This window comes from Tursiops truncatus, chromosome 17, assembly GCF_011762595.2.
Source record: "Tursiops truncatus isolate mTurTru1 chromosome 17, mTurTru1.mat.Y, whole genome shotgun sequence".
Taxonomy (NCBI): Eukaryota; Metazoa; Chordata; class Mammalia; order Artiodactyla; family Delphinidae; genus Tursiops; species Tursiops truncatus.
Window position 1 is genome coordinate 23088444 of NC_047050.1, and position 16302 is coordinate 23104745.

Sequence of the window (16302 nt, forward strand, 5' to 3'; positions counted from 1 at the left end):
CAGCCTCAGAGAGGTGACAGGGCTTTCCTCAGGGGGTTTAAACTAGCCCCTCCTTGCACGGTGCAAAGCACAGTGCAGTGAACCACTACAGTCTGATGGATCACAGGTACTCCTGCCTCCTTTTTAAAGAGACAAATACAAAAGGAAAGCTGGATGGGAAAATGCCTGGCTGCTTTTGTCCCTTGTCTGGACAGCCTCTCACTTTCCCACAACAGGTAGGCACAAGCACAGACTGCTGCTGAATGCTCCAGACCTTGCCAAGATGCTGAAACCCACTGGTTTCTGCGGTTGTCCCATTTTCTACTGATCCTGGCTCTTTGCCAGAGCTTAATTAAGCCACTGAAAATGCTGGATGGTTAACCCTCTCTGTACTGCACCCACCTACAATTATTTGCGAAGCACTTTGATATGCTTTCACTCTTCCCAAAGATAAAGATAAATGCCAGACTGTAGCAGTGCACAGCAGGGTGCGTGGGTGGGTGCGTGCAGGTAACCACGGTACAGTAATTGCTACCAGTACTTACTGTAAAGGAGAAACTCAATAGCTAAGGCTAGGGTTCAGGAAGCCACTCCAAAATATACGTGGAGTTTGGTTTTATTTGTTAGGGTTTGGAGTAAAGTGCAGAAGACTTCTACAGTTTAATCATGTTTAACCTCAGGGAAATAATTTTCCATTAAGAGAAAGAAAACAAGTATTCGGATCACAATGTCTGTTGTGAATCCTTTTTACCATATGAACAAAACATTATAGAGCTTTTGAAATTCCCAGAGCCACTGCTGTTCATTAAAAAAAGAAAGCACCCTTTTAAGACTTAGGTGCTTTATCTTTTACAAAATGAAAAAGATCAAACATAAAACCTTATTTGTAAGCAAAGCAATAGTGTCTCTGGGTCTCTTGCTAAGATCAACAGCAATGAGGATGAATGAGGGGAAGCAGTGACAATGGTCAAAATGGGTGAAAGGAAGCTCTCTGTTGAGGCCAGCCTTCCCTGATTGCAATCTTTAGACCCAAGCCCATAACTCTGTTTAACTACTATATCCTGAATAAAAAGTTAATTCTGCTCTAATGAGAAGCAAGTGAAGTCGCATGATGAGAGGAAGACTGAGTAACCTAACTGAGCCCCTACAAACTGATATCATAGAAGATCTGTATTTGAAGATAATTTAAGAATATCTGAATTGGATTCAGGAGAAATGCAGGAAATTGATTGGTCAGGCTAATTATTTTCTCTTTTTGACAACAGGGCATCCCACTACACACAACAGATAATTTAGTAATCTTCTCTCACTCTACATTCTGTAGCAATAGACATCTACAGATTTTCAGCTTCTACCTTCCTGATAACAATGAGGCAATTTTAAAGGGACCAAAGTGACAGGAGTCACTTTTCAGCTATCCAGTACCAAATTCATATTCCCATTTTATCCCAATAGTTTTCCCAATTCTTCTTGTGCTTCAGTTACTTGTACTTATAATTCCCATTACTTTGTAGGAAAATAACAGCAAAAGTTGACTGCTTTCCCTAATACCTATCATGGATACACAGGAATATTCCTATTTGGTGAAGACAGAAAATTTCACACCTATACAACACCACAATATGGTCAAACAAAAGAGTGGCTTAATTAATTGCTGGCCAAGAGCCATGTTCTTTCCAAATCAAGGCTTCTACAAGATGGCATATGGTTTGTTATTTCTTACAAATATGAAAAGCCTTTTGAAGTGATTATACTTGGTATCTGTCAAAATAATTCTATATATGAAACAGTACTAAAATTTTTTAAATTATTATTTGTAAAAAAAATTCATTGTAAGAATTTGAAAATAGTTTTCATTTCTGAGAGTTAACATAGTGACCAGCATGCATTTTAGTAAATATTTTAATTTCACATAGTGTTGTTCCACGTAGAATATGCCAACTTTACTTAGGAACATTAACAGGAAATATAATTTTTAAAGTAAAAAGGTTACTTCTGCATTTTTGCCCATTTTCAAATGCAGAATATATTCAGTATTGGATATTTTATTGTATCATTTATTCTATTAAATTCAATCACAAGGCCATTTTTTTTTCCAAAATTGTGCTTGTATTGAGGATGGTAAAAAAAAAAAAAAAAAAAAAAAGAAGAAGGCACTTAATCTGAGTTCCCTGACTGTAAGAGTTTTCGATTATTCATCATTATATCTCCAGTACCAGGATACAGGAGGCCGTGATGAATTTCTATCCTCTGAATAACCACCACAATCTCAAACATCGCACCGCACCCAGCCCTAACACACTCGGAGCCGTGCACAGCAAGGAGGCATGGGTTGAGCCCAGTCCACAGGACTCTGGCTCAAACAGCAGCATAATCCAAGCGCTTAGGCATCCTGAGTGCTTCCCCCTCAAGGTCCCAACGGGATTTGTAACTACCCACTTAGAGACATACTGCAGCAAAACATTTAGGAGACAGGAAATGTCAAAGCATCAGAAAAACCTCGAAGTTACAAGGTCTTAAAACTGTTTTACTCTGTCTCCTGCCTCAGTTCCGTCCTGATAGACTTCATAATGCTACTAGTAATAGTGTGAATCAGAAAAACTAAGACAGCAGATTTTTATTTTTAAATTGTGACCCAATACCTACCACAGAGTCAATCGCCTACTAGGCTTTTAAAAATACTGTAAAATAATGAATTATGGAGGTGAATGAAATACAGGTATAGAGTGCTCTCTTGGTAAATGGATTTTCATGGTTGGTGGGAACATATTTCTAAACATGTTTTCTTCTACTAATATAAACGTATTTTGTCTCCAAAGGATATTGAGGATGTGATGTACCAGGACTGATTTATTCATAACTTTGGCTCCTTTGAATACTGAAAGAAACTAGAAAACACAGCATTTATTAATATAATTAATAGCCATAAAGCCTCAATTCACTCCAATGTACTTGTATTTAGAATTGAACTGACTGGGGAGCGTGGACCTCTTGCAAATACTGTCCTATACCGGGGTATCGGGACAATGAAACACAATGGATAAAACCAGTAGGCAAGCAATCAAGACGAAGTTATCAGAGGTAGACCTTCCAAAGTGACTTAGTATGATGGGATCGTAAGGGATGGAAACATAAAAATTATCTTTACCTTACACACCTGAAAAACTAAAAGTGAATGGAGATTACTCATTCTGGAGTCATGGGAATGCACTGTGTCATCAAAGGAAAACATATGCAAACAGCTGTGGCAGAGGCTATTTTAAAGCACCCACCTTGCGGCTCTTTTAGTCCTCCTAATCCATTATCTACTTTCAGTTAAAAATCATTAATGTCCAGCATATAAGAACCTAGACACGACACAGACAAAAAAACACATATTTTTTTCCTATGGGGGTGGTAACCAGATGTCAATAGCTGCAGCTGTGACTATATAATTACCTGTTTGCATTAACGGAGACCACAGTTTAGATTTAATAGGTCAGATGACAATGCAGCAAAATGCATTTAGCCTATGATTACCCCTTTTCAAACATTCTCTCACTCGCAACTTCGACCCTGGGAACATAGCAGGCACAGACTTAGGTCAATAAGAAACACTGGCCAGCACAATAGGCCTTGCCTCAAACAGCGCTGTTGACAGACACCAGCACAAAGGAAATGAATAGAGTCCCCCTCAGTTCTCACACAGAGCGAAGAATGACTCAGTGTACTGCTGCTTTGGTGCTCTGTTTGTACAGTGTATACAGCTTTTGTCCTCAGCCACTGTTCACAGCTCAATGGGGGCTAAAGAGCTGAGGAAGTGAAGGCGGAAGAATGCTCCACACTCTTCCCTGTGGCCAGCAGTTGTCTCCAGAGGCACAGAACAGGTCAAGAGAGAACTGGAAAGTCACCTGCTAAAACGCCTCCTACCCCAGCTCACCCAAATAAAGTGATTTTTGCGTTAAAATACAAAGAAAGCATTATTTAGAGTGCCTAGAAAAGAGCAGAAAAATCACCATTGGTTTGATATTAATATACTAATTGATTGAATTACTGGTCTTTTGGAGTTTTGCTTTCTGTCACATTTCTCATATTTCTTTTTCAAAAGCTTATGTTAGGTGCAAAGAGAAATTGGGACTGGCTCACAGTACGGAACAAAAGTAACGCAGGCCAGGACTCACTAGAGACCACAGGAATAAGGCCAAAGAGCAGGCAAGGAGGCAAGATCCAGGTAGGGATCCGAGGCATCAGCAAGGCTGGCAGTGAGCATTTCTTTTCTTGTATATTAACAGCATATTGTCCCAAGTATATACACATCTATCTTTATGCCTACTTCCCAAGGTAATGGGAGTATAACAATAAAGAACCCAACCCAGGGATAAAACAGAATTCTAAGACAATTCATTGGAGACTATGAATAGACAGTACCATAGGCTTAAGATTGGTTTGCTTGATAACTGGCCAAGAAATGTAGCTAAAGTAAGCGACAAGTGCGAAAGATGAATGAAATGTCATTGCCCTGAGCCAAAAACATCCTGGCAGAAATGCATCTGCGTTTATGTACATGTTTTGGGATAGGACTGTGTTCAAATTCTGGTTCTGCCAATTACTAGCTGTGTGACTTTGTATAACCCCTCCAAATCTTAATTTCTGCATCTGTAAAGTGGGATGTCCCTCCATTTCTCTATCCAAAAAATAATTATTGATATGTTAATAGTACCTACACTTCACTGGTTGCTGTAAAGATAAACTACATGTAAAGCACCTAGAACAGGACCTGGTACTATGTAAATACTCAATAAATATTGCCTATACTAAGCACTAGCCCCTATTGCTATTAGAACCACTACTATAATTCTCTAACTAGTACTAACATCACAAACTCCATTACCACTCCTACAGAGAGAGAACTGCTTTTTCAGGACTCTACAGAAAATTCTTACCAGATGATTGAGATCGCTAATTCTTGAGTCCAGGAGGATATTTCACATACCCAGAGGCTGTCTGTAGTGGTCTCTAGTAAATAAATTCAAGCTTCATGGATGGTATACACGTGACATAAGCTATATATAAGACACACAAGCTTAATAATATTAAAACTTTAAAAAAGGTATATGATTTGAATTTTTCCCAAAATCTACATCAATGTACAGCCTAATAATTATTCCCAAAGCAATTATACTCCAATAAAGGTGTTAAAGAAGAAGATAAAGATACCAAAAAATATATATATTCCTAAGGGGGAAAACAATAGCAATTTTAATTAAATGCTTGATATTCTAGGGTCCAGATACTCTTTTAAGTGACTTATCTAAGGTACTATTATTTTTACAGTGAAGAAATTAAAGGACAGAGCATTAAGTAACTTGCTTAAGATTACACTGTTAAATAAGTAAACCCAGGAAATATGACTTCCCATCTAGTGCTCATAAACACTACACTGTACCGTTTCATTAATATTCCTATGAAAGCAACTGTAACAAATTGCTAAGTAGTACTGTCCTTATTCTTACACTTAGCAAAGGAAAGAAGTCCTTTCAATAGAAGATTCTGGTACAGAATCAAACCATATACCCACAAGTAGCCTCATAAATGATAATATACTATTAATTAAAATGTTTAAGGTATATCCTTTTTGAAGAACAGGCAGTTGCTGACTACTTCTAGTCTAGTAGGAGTCAAAAAGTAGAAAGCTTTGTTTAATTGCTTTCATCACCACACAACCATAATTAGTTTCATGCTTATGAATTTAATCTTACATGTTAATTATATCTGCAATGATTCTGAGAATGCAAAGAAGTTAACTAATGAAAAATAACTGCCTTGAGGATAGATGCTTTAAGCATATAAATGATCACAAAAAGAAAAAACTGTCCCCAATTTCAATAACTTTCAGAATGCCTCCCCACATTTAAATCTCTCATGGTATTGGTCAATGGAACATCAATACCAAGCAAGAACCATGTCAGAAGTTTAAGGAAAATTTTGCACTTATTTAAAAATTCATTCCATATGTCTCTGATTTAATTTATTCTTCAAAATCTAAACTTGTATAAACATAGACAAATATTCATGAATGACCTTGATTACAATTAAATTAAAAATAAAGGTAACAGACTTCCATATCCAGCGGTATGTTAGGATAAGTAAACTGAACAAAGCTCCTGCTAAAAAGAAATAAACACAGTGGTTAAAATACCAAAAAATGTTTTCTTTAATTGTATCACTGAGTCAGCAATTTAGAACTGATTATTATAGAAAGGCAGAAAAAGAAAAGAGAGCTGGAACTCAAAGAATAAACAGAGCACTGAAGCTGGGTTTTGCAAAACTTGAGCTTCTTTTAACATTTCTATAGACACAAAGGGTCACTACATAATGGGAAGAAAGAAGAAAATTACCTAGAAGATAGGAAAGTTCTAAACTTGTATGAAAGAGGTAAAACAGTCTCAAGTTATATACAGTAAAAATTTAAAGGATTACTAGCAGAAAAGACAAATCTACCATTAAAACTGCTTTGAAAATGGAACATTTACAAAAATTGACCAAATACTGGGCTAAAAAGGAAGTTTTAACAAATTTCAAAAATTTGGTATTTTTCCTCTGGTCACAATACAATTATGCTAGAAATTAATAATAAAACATTCTTACTTGTTTGGAAATTTAAAATACACTTTTATACAACTCATGCCTCAAAGAAGAAATAATGGGACTTAGAAAATAACATGAAAATATATAAATTAGCCAAGTTGTTCAACTGTACTATATAACAACATAATATATACTAATAAAGCACTTTAATTCTTGTAAACTAATTTATTTAACAGCCTGCAGTTTGTCTGGCTTTAGTTTTTTATAATTCATAAGAAGAATACTTGATTAGCACAGTATAATCATGTATGCTAACTATAAAAATGTGACCAATATTTTTTCATTAAAATAAATTATGTTCTTGGTCGAAACAATAAGTGCACCCCAATGTTCACTGTAGCACTGTTTACAATAGCCAAGACACTATTTACAATAGCCAAGACATGGAAGCAACCTAAATGTCCATTGACAGAGGAATGGATAAAGAAGATGTGTTACATATATACAATGGAATATTAGCCGTTGAAAAGAATGAAATAATGCCATTTGCAGCAACATTGATGGACCTACAGACTGTCATACTGAGTGAAGTAAATCAGACAGAGAAAGAGAAATATCAGATGATATCCCTTATATGCAGAAATATCAGATGATATCTCTTTTATGCAGAATCTAAAAAGAAATGATACAAATGAACTTATTTACAAAACAGAAGCAGACTCCCAGACTTGAGAGGAAGAACTTATGGTTACGGGGTGGGAGGGAATGATGGGGGGAAGGGAGAGTCAGGGAGTTTGGGATCAACAGGTACACACTGCTATATTTAAAATGCATAACCAACAAGGACTACTGTATAGCACAGGGAACTCTGCTCAATGTTATGTGGCAGCCTGGATGGGAGGGGAGTTTGGGGGAGAATGGGTACATGTGTGTGTATGGCTGAGTCCCTTTGCTGTGCACCTGAAACTATCACAACTTGTTAATCAGCTACACTCCAATATAAAATAAAAAGTTAAAAAAAAAAGTCTGGAAACAATCCAGATGCCCATCAACAGGGCACTGATTAATAAACCATGGTACACTTCCCCACCAAAATAAAATAAATTTATTTATTATGTTAAATACAATTATTTATTTATTATTAGTAAAATAAATTACTTATTTATAATTATTTATTTATTTATTATGCTCTATCTTACTTTATATTTATTAGGAAGTTTCCTTGACTAGGCTATCCCAAGGTATTACCTGTTTGAGTTAGTCTGGCATCTTAAAATTTTCCATCTTGAAGGTATACATTTATGATTCTTTGAGTCCAATGTAAATGTCCTTTAAAAAAAAACTTTTGACAAATTGCATACATGCATTTAAAGCACCCTTGATTCCTGAACACTACAGAAAGAATGTTTATGTACCCCCAAAATTCATACGTTAAATCCTAATGCCCAAGGTGATGGTATTTGGAGATGGGGCCTTTGGGAGGTGATTAGGTCACAAGAATAGATAGAGCCCTCATGAATGGGGTTAGTGACCTTCTAAAAGAGACCCCAGGGACTTCCCTGGTGGCACAGTGGTTAAGAATCCACCTGCCAATGCAGGTGACATGGGTTCAAGCCCTGGTCCTGGAAGATCCCACATGCCGCGGAGCAACTAAGCCCGTGTGCCACAACTACTGAGCTTGTGCTCTAGAGCCCGTGAGCCAAAACTACTGAAGCCCACATGCCTAGAGATCAAGCTCTGCAACAAGAGAAGCCACCACAATGAGAAGCCCGTGCACTGCAACGAAGAGTAGCCCCCGCTTGCCCCCCGCTCGCTGCAACTAGAGAAAGCCCGCCCACAGCAACAAAGACCCAATGCAACCAAAAAAGTAAATTAAATAAAAAAATAAAAGAGACCCCAAAGAGCTCCCCTGAACCTTCTGCCATGTGAGAACAAAACGTGGAGACAGCTGCTATGAACCAGGAAGCAGATCCTCATCAAACACCAAATCTGCTAGTGCCTAGATTATGTGACTTTCCAGTCTCCAGGGCTGTAAGAAATAAAGGTTTGCTGTTCAAGGCACCTCATGTATGGTATTTTTGTTGTAGCATCCTGAAGAGACTAAGATACTGAATAAATTCCAATTTTCTCTATATTCAAAAACTAGCTATAAAACTTGGCAAGAATCAAAGAATCATTTGAAAAAAGTTAGGAAAAGAACATTAAAAACCAGAACCCTGAATTATAAGTGTTTAGAGATATACTGGATATGTACTTGGATTAAAAAACTTGTGTTGGAACCCACACCACCGTGTTTCCCACTTTAAATGGCTAATTTCTGGTAATGTTCAATCTAAATGCATATGCTGAACTGAAAATATGAAGGCCTGATCTGTATTTTGAATCACTGAATCCAAGGATGTTGTCTGAAAGCCAAATACTTTCAAAAATGGTAGCCTAGTGTGCCTGATAGCACATCTTGGTAGCATATCTTTGAAAAACCAAGAAGGAGAACGAGAACAAGAAGTATTTGATGTGTAGATACTGACTCTTAGCTCCCCCAAACAGAAATTAACTTAAACTAGCTTAAGAAGAAAGAGAAAAAATGAATTCATTATAAGGATATAGAGGTGCCTTCAGAAACCCTGGAGCAGACTTCAAGAAGGGCTGGTCGAGAAACTTTGAGAAGCCGTGAGAGACTCAGGCAGTGAACCCTCTCGTGATTCTCACCAGTCTTCACTCCACATGTCTGCATAATTCTCTCCTCCTTTGAACCAGCTTTCTGTGTTCTCCAGTCTGCATGGCATAAAATATGGCTACAAGTTAAAGAGACTAATTACCTTCCCCTTGTTCACAATTCCAAAATCCAGGGGATAGAACTTGGTTTGATTCCAGCTTGGTATAGGTGCCTACTCTGGTCTAATCAGGTGGAAAAGGCCACACTGCTTCAACATGGCTGCCCACAGACCACTGCTTGGGTGGTCAGGGGTAGCTAAAAGTGCTGTTGTGTTAGAAACTGTAAAAGGCACTCAGCATAAGCAAGAAACAAGCGCTGTGCATGAGCAACATGCTTTCTGATGGAATTTCGTATTGCTCTGTGCCCGGTAGGCAGGTGTCAAGTTGGATAATCAAAGTTGAAGACACTGCCTGAGGTCTTGGGTAGGGGGATGGGATACTAATTGGGCTCAGACAAAGAGGTGGAGGGCAGATTTCCTCAAGTAACAAGAGTGTACAGCAGAGAGAAGTGTGGCCAGCACTGCCCCAAGAAGCTGACAGGTCATGTTTGAACCTGACCCTCCAGTTTCTCTGCATTTGGCTAGGGGAGAGAGACTTCTGACAGAACTGCTGAGCTCCTTCTCCCTGGAGCCTTTACTAAATATCTGGAGTTTTTGTTGCCTATACTAAACAGTCTGCCTGGCCTCAACTCACATAATTTGATACATACTATTTATATTATGTTGACTACACAGATATCTAAATAAGTAAAAGTTAGTATAGCAAAATGACCTTGCTCACCTCTCAGGTAAAGCATAACTGTCCACCCATTTGCTCAGCCTATAAATCCTAGCATAATCCTCTATCTCTTCTCTGTCTCCTTCCTGCTTATTTATCGATTCTTACTCTGAAATATCTTTTTAATCAGTCCCCTCAATTCCATCAACAATACCATAGTTTTAATTCAAGATATTTATGTATGTATGTATGTATGTATGTATGTATGTATGTATGTATGGCTGCGTTTGGTGTTCGTTGCTGCATCTGGGCTTTTTCTCTAATTGCGGCGAGCAGGGGCTACTCTTCATTCCGGTGTACGGGCTTCTCATTGCGGCAGCTTCTCTTGTTGCGGAACACAGACCCTAGGCACATAGGCTTCCATGGTCGCAGCTCACGGGCTCAGTAGTTGTGGCTTGCGGGCTCTAGAGCACAGGCTCAGTAGTTGTAGTGCACAGGCTTAGTTGCTCCGCGGCATGTGGGATCTTCCCGGACCAGGGCTCAAACCCATGTTCCCTGAATTGGCAGGTGGATTCTTAACCACTGTGCCACCAGGGAAGACCCTTAATACAAGATCTTACTATCTCTTTTCTGAATTTTTAGAATAGCCTCCTAATTGACCCTTCTGCCTCCAAATGTCCAATATATTTTGTACTAGCTTCAATAATTTCCATTTTAAAGCAAAATCTTGTCCTTGTCACACCCCTGCTTATAAACTGCTGATAGTTCTTCACCGCAGCAGAGGTCCCAAGCATGTCTGTACATCAGAACCACTTAGATCCCTACCCCTCATCCTAACCTTTCTAAATCAGAATCTCTTAGAATGGGGCTTAGGAATTTGCCTTTTTAACAAACTCCCCTCTTGATTCTAAAGTAACCAGCCCAAAATCAATCTCTGGGTTTGTGTTATGGAAAGTCCAAGACTCTCTGAACAGAATACAAGTCAATTCACAACCTGAGTTCAATCTCTTTCTAGTCTCATCCCCTGCAACTTTCCCTTCCCAGTCTTATTCACAACACACAACCCTTTCATATTACTAGGCGTCCACACATTCTGCCTTCTTCTCTTCTCTACTTAGGGATCTTCTACTCATTCTTTAGGAATCAATTCAAATATGAACTCTTTCGTGAAGCCTTCCTTGACTGCCTCTGGCATTTATCCATTCTTAATTACGGAGTTTAAGAGGCAGTCTAGAGGTGGTTAAGAGTATAGGCTCTGCAGTCAGACTCCAAATGTTTGAATCCAGTTCTGCAAATTATTAATGAGTAAGTGAGTGACTCAGGGCCTTGGACAAGTTACTCAACCTCTCTGTGCTCAGTTGCCGACACTATAAAATAGGAATAATAATACTGTAAGGTTAATGAGTTAATACATGTAAAGCATTTGCCTGGATCATAGCAAATGGTCATTAAACATTAGCTTCCTGTTTAGAAATTATTCATATCACTTAGACTATGAACCAGTCTTTTATATTAAGTCAATCAATTTAAGAGCTCTCTTTCTTAGTTGTGGTACAAAACAACAAAAAAAAGAGGGTAATTTATATATAAACTTCAATGAAACTTCATTTACTTCTCAAAAGGTGACTGAGGATGATGCACTAAACCTATTTAAGGGAAAAAAAGGCATTTATATGGGAAGGATTGTCTTTTGAAGTCATTCACTAGGGAAGCAGAAAAAACTTAGAAATCTTAGATACCTATTTGAATTTCAAAAAAGAAAGCAAATATTAAGCCTAGCTTTCGACCATTATTTTTTAAATATATAGTAAGAGAACTTAAAAATCTGGACTAAATTCTCACACAGCAAAATTTCCATTATTTATAAAACTAAAAATTTAGCCAAAAATATATTTCAAGAAATCCTATAGGTCTTCAAAATAATTAGAAACAGTACAAAAACTTTTTATGAATCCTGTCTTTTCTCTAATTACTAAAGTAATGTCTGAAATGGAAAAGATAGAGTGAGGGAAAAATTTGGCCATCTCCAACAAAAGAAAAATTATGGTTATGCAAGGTGAGAAGTAAATACGAAAACTATATTTGTGCTCAGATGCATCCTCTGTAATGTTACTAGATGCATTCTCATTTTGTCTTATTTTGCTTCTGAACTATCAGCTATTAAGAAAGGGTAGAAACAAGATACAGTGATCTGGAAACAGGAGTCAGCTCTTCTTCCACAGAACACATTTCTCCTTGGACCTCTTCATTCATTCAACAAATATTTACCCAGCACCTACTATTATACATATTTGGACACAGCAGTAAACCAAAGAGCCAGGCATGTGTGATGTCATTCCTATGGCGCTTATCATAGGAAGAGCCTCTACATTTCAACAAATCCAGCGCACCTTATACACCGCCATGAAGAACATACGGCTCCACCTCCAAATTATCACCATTAGTGACCCCAGAAGATAAAATCTACCTTGCTCCCAGACTTCCAGATCATGGATTTTTAACCTAGGTTCATGGGTCCCTAAAGGTTAATGAATGAGTTGGGGGAATCTGTGAACCCTGTACAATCACATGCAAAATGTGTGTATGTATACACATGTGTGAACTTTCCTAGACACACAATGTGACTTCACTATATTCTCAAGCGGGCCTATGACCCCCAAAGTATAAACCATCACTGTTCTAGGCACAGGAAAATTCCTACAGTTCTGTCCTACTGAAAAGACTGCTGCCATATACCAACACAGATGGCAGTTGGCAAATTCTCACCTGACATTTTATAGCACAATATTCAACAATTTTATTGACAAGTTACATTTTACTCATCTAAATTCCATCCTCTAATGTTCTGAGTACCAGCAATCTAGACAGTCTGTTAGACAAAGACTTCTTCCAAAAAAACTGTTTACAGAACTTGGGCTCCAGCAACTCTTGCAATGTAATTCTTGTGTATAACTGAACCACAGAAAAATAACTCCTTAATTTGTGGTTAGAATAACCACTGCAGAACAACCTACGGTGGGTGGCATGAAACTATCACAATTATAAAGTAACCAAGCAAATAATATACTATGTCTATAACAGATAAAATGTTATAAATCCAAAACATACATTGCTATAAATAAAGTCTCTGGTTATTTGCTGAGATACTCTGACTAACATGGCAGTGACAAGGGCTACTCTTAGCTTGTTTTATAAAGGAGCAACTAAAGCTATTTGACAGTAGACTCTGTGGCACCACATGTATTGTTTGGGCTAAGAAATGAGGTGAACTGCACTGTATAGTAACTTTGGGAAAATGCTGCCTTTAATATAAACAAACAATGGACTTTCCTTTAGAAGCCATGATAAGGGAGAGGAGGGCAGCGGGATTAGTCCTACAAAATCAGCATGCCTGCAATTTGGGAAACCATGAATAAAAGCAGTCAGTGTGTCTAAATGCCTATTTGTTGACAGTTGTAATCAGATCATTTCCCCCCAAATTAAAATCATAGATTTTAGAGTTGGTAAGGCTGTAAAAAGATCTACAAGATGATGGGACTGAGGACCAAAGACCATGCGTGACTTGCTCAAGTTCACAAACCAAAACAGAAAGAAACTGAGTGTCCTGACTCCCTTACTCTGCCATCTCTTTTTCAGGAAAGACTATTGTTCTGCGATTGCATTTGCTCGGGATTCCAAATAACTTGATTTGGGGAGAGAGGAGGAGCCTCACCTAGCTTTTTGGCAGGTGACATAAGGCTTTTGGGTCTTTTACCTGGCAGGGAGAGTTGGCCAAGTGAGTAATACACTATTTTTATAAAAAAAGCATGGCCAGCATGAAAATCTAACTTTAGGTACAATGTGACTCCTTTTAAAAATTGCCCGTTAGGGTAAATCAAAGGGGAACAGGAGGTTAGAAATGCAAATTCTAACGTGTAGCCCCAGAACCACACCTTGAAAACCAGTAGGGCAATGGAATGTTCTGTTGGCCAGCTGCCCACTGAAATTTATAAGGAATTCCAGAAGACACTGAGTACCGGTAATTCTCATAAGACAGTATCGTCTTTTGACCTGGGCTCCCAGAGGCCCTTTCAGAGTACTTATGAGGTGAACACTTGTCATAATGCCTCTAAGATATTACTTGGCCTTTTCCACCATTCTCAAGTAAACACTGGATTTTCTAACTACATAACTGAATGAAAAGAAAGCAGAAGCCTATGAAAACCTAGGTTTATTTATTATTATTCAAGAGATCCATGTCAGTTTCTAATGTAACCATGAATTATAATGAAGATGACTGTATTAAAAAAATAAAATATAATTCACATACCATACAATTCACCTATTTAAAGTAAGCACTTCAGTGGCTTTAAGTATACTGTACTCACTAAAAAGAGTTGTGCATCCATTATCACAATCAATTCTTAAACATCGTCATCACTCCAAAAAGAAACTCTACAGCCCCTAACCATCAACTCCTTAAGCCCCTCCCCTCATCCTCCCATCCCTAGGCAATGACTAATCTACTTTCTACCTCTAAATATATTTGCCTATTCTGGACATTTCAAGTACATGTAATTATACAATATGTAGTCTTTTGTGACTGGCTTATTTCACTTAGTGTAATGTTTTCAAAGTTCAGGCAAGTTGTATCTTCATTACTTTTTATGGCTGAATAATATTCATACACACACACACACACACATACATACATACACACACACATTTTGTTTATCATTTCATCAGTTGGTGGGCATTTGGGTTCTTTCCACCTTTTGGCTATTATGAATAATAATGTTTTGAACATTTGTTTGTAAGTTTCTGAGTAGACATATGTTTTCATTTCTTCTGGTTATATACCTGGGAGTGGAATTGCTGGGTCATGTGGTAACTCTGTTTAAGTATTTAAGGAACAACCAAACTATTTTCCAAAGTGGCTGCAGCATTTTATATTCCCATCCATCAGAAAGTTCTTGCTTTTAAAAATGATAATAATTAAACAGATCGTGGGGGCTTCCCTGGTGGCGCAGTGGTTGAGAGTCCGCCTGCCGATGCAGGGGACATGGGTTAGTGCCCTGGTCCGGGAAGATCCCACATGCCGCGGAGCGGCTGGGCCCGTGAGCCATGGCCGCTGAGCCTGCGCGTCTGGAGCCTGTGCTCCGCAACGGGAGAGGCCACAACAGTGAGAGACCCACGTACCGCAAAAAAAAAAAAAAAAAAAAAAAGACTGAAATATAAAACTACAAAATACTAGAAGGAAACATATGCCAATATTTCCATGGAGGGAATGGTTTTTCTATGTATGACAACCAAACTAGAAACTATAAAAGAAAAAATATGCAAAATCAATTAGATAATAATAGAAAAATGTTGTATGGCAAATGTAACCAACAATATACTGGTAGTAAATAGTTTTAACAGCATGACAAAGGGTATAAATTAATAAAAACGTGATAAATCCAAAGACTAATGAGCAATTGGAACAGGCCAATGAAACTGGAACACAACATTCATTTCAGAACTAAATAAATGGCAAGATGTTCACCACTGCTAGTCATCAGAAATGCAAATTAAAACAATGACAGTATTTTTGTCTATTAGACTGGCAAACATGAAAAATAAAATGATAACTAGTGTTAGGGACAAATAATTTCTTTGTGGCAAATGGGAAATATGTATAAATTTTTAAGGAATATACATCCTTTCCAGTCTTCCCATTCCAAAGAATTTATTTCAAGGAAATAATCCAATAATCATATCAAGAGCTATGCACAGAATTGTCTCTGAAGTGTTTATAAAAATAGTGAAAACTGGAAGCAACACCAAATAAATTACAGTAATGGATGCTATATATTCCATATATAATGACATATTTAGACACCTAACTATTTGGAGGGAAAACCCAGTTATAAAATAGTACTCAAAAATATGATTTCTTTAAGAAATTTTTTTTATATTATGTTTTCACTAGATGTTCTTTATTTCTGTTAAGTTATGTAAATTTACTGTATTTTGCAATAAGCTTTAATTACTTTTATAATAAAATGATATTTTTTAAATAAAAAGATGAACAACCTTAATTATACCAAGTGCTCATATACATAGCTCAGGAAGACACTATAATCCCAAAAAGATAAATAAGCTAGGCAAAGAAACTAACAATTTACAAAAAAGGAAATACTATTAATAAAAAACCTATGAAATGTTCAATCTGTTTGTATAAGCATGAAAAATATCAATAACCTTTAAGCCTAGTTATTCCACTTAATCTTTCTTCAGGAAATAGTCCTAGAAGTCTTACCCTCAAAGATGTTCATGGCTGTGCCACTTATAAGAGTTAAAACA

General features: G+C 37.4%; 1 protein-coding gene across 7 annotated transcripts in view; it reads right to left on the minus strand.

Annotated features, from left to right (window-relative positions):
- The window catches only part of MRPS28 (mitochondrial ribosomal protein S28), a 98992-nt gene that overhangs the window by 47660 nt on the left and 35030 nt on the right, over positions 1 to 16302 (minus strand). For 2 of the 7 annotated variants that reach the window (XM_073794541.1, XM_019926273.3), the window contains 2 exons: positions 9256 to 9321; positions 7795 to 7875 (listed from right to left, as the gene is read on the minus strand). The exons of 3 other annotated variants lie outside the window; for them this stretch is intronic. In XM_073794541.1, coding sequence (XP_073650642.1) covers positions 7795 to 7875; positions 9256 to 9321 — 147 coding nt within the window. Of the gene's footprint in view, positions 1 to 7794; positions 8576 to 9255; positions 9322 to 16302 lie in introns of all 7 variants that reach the window. 2 more of the 7 variants (XR_012327228.1, XM_073794542.1) reach the window with 2 other exon arrangements.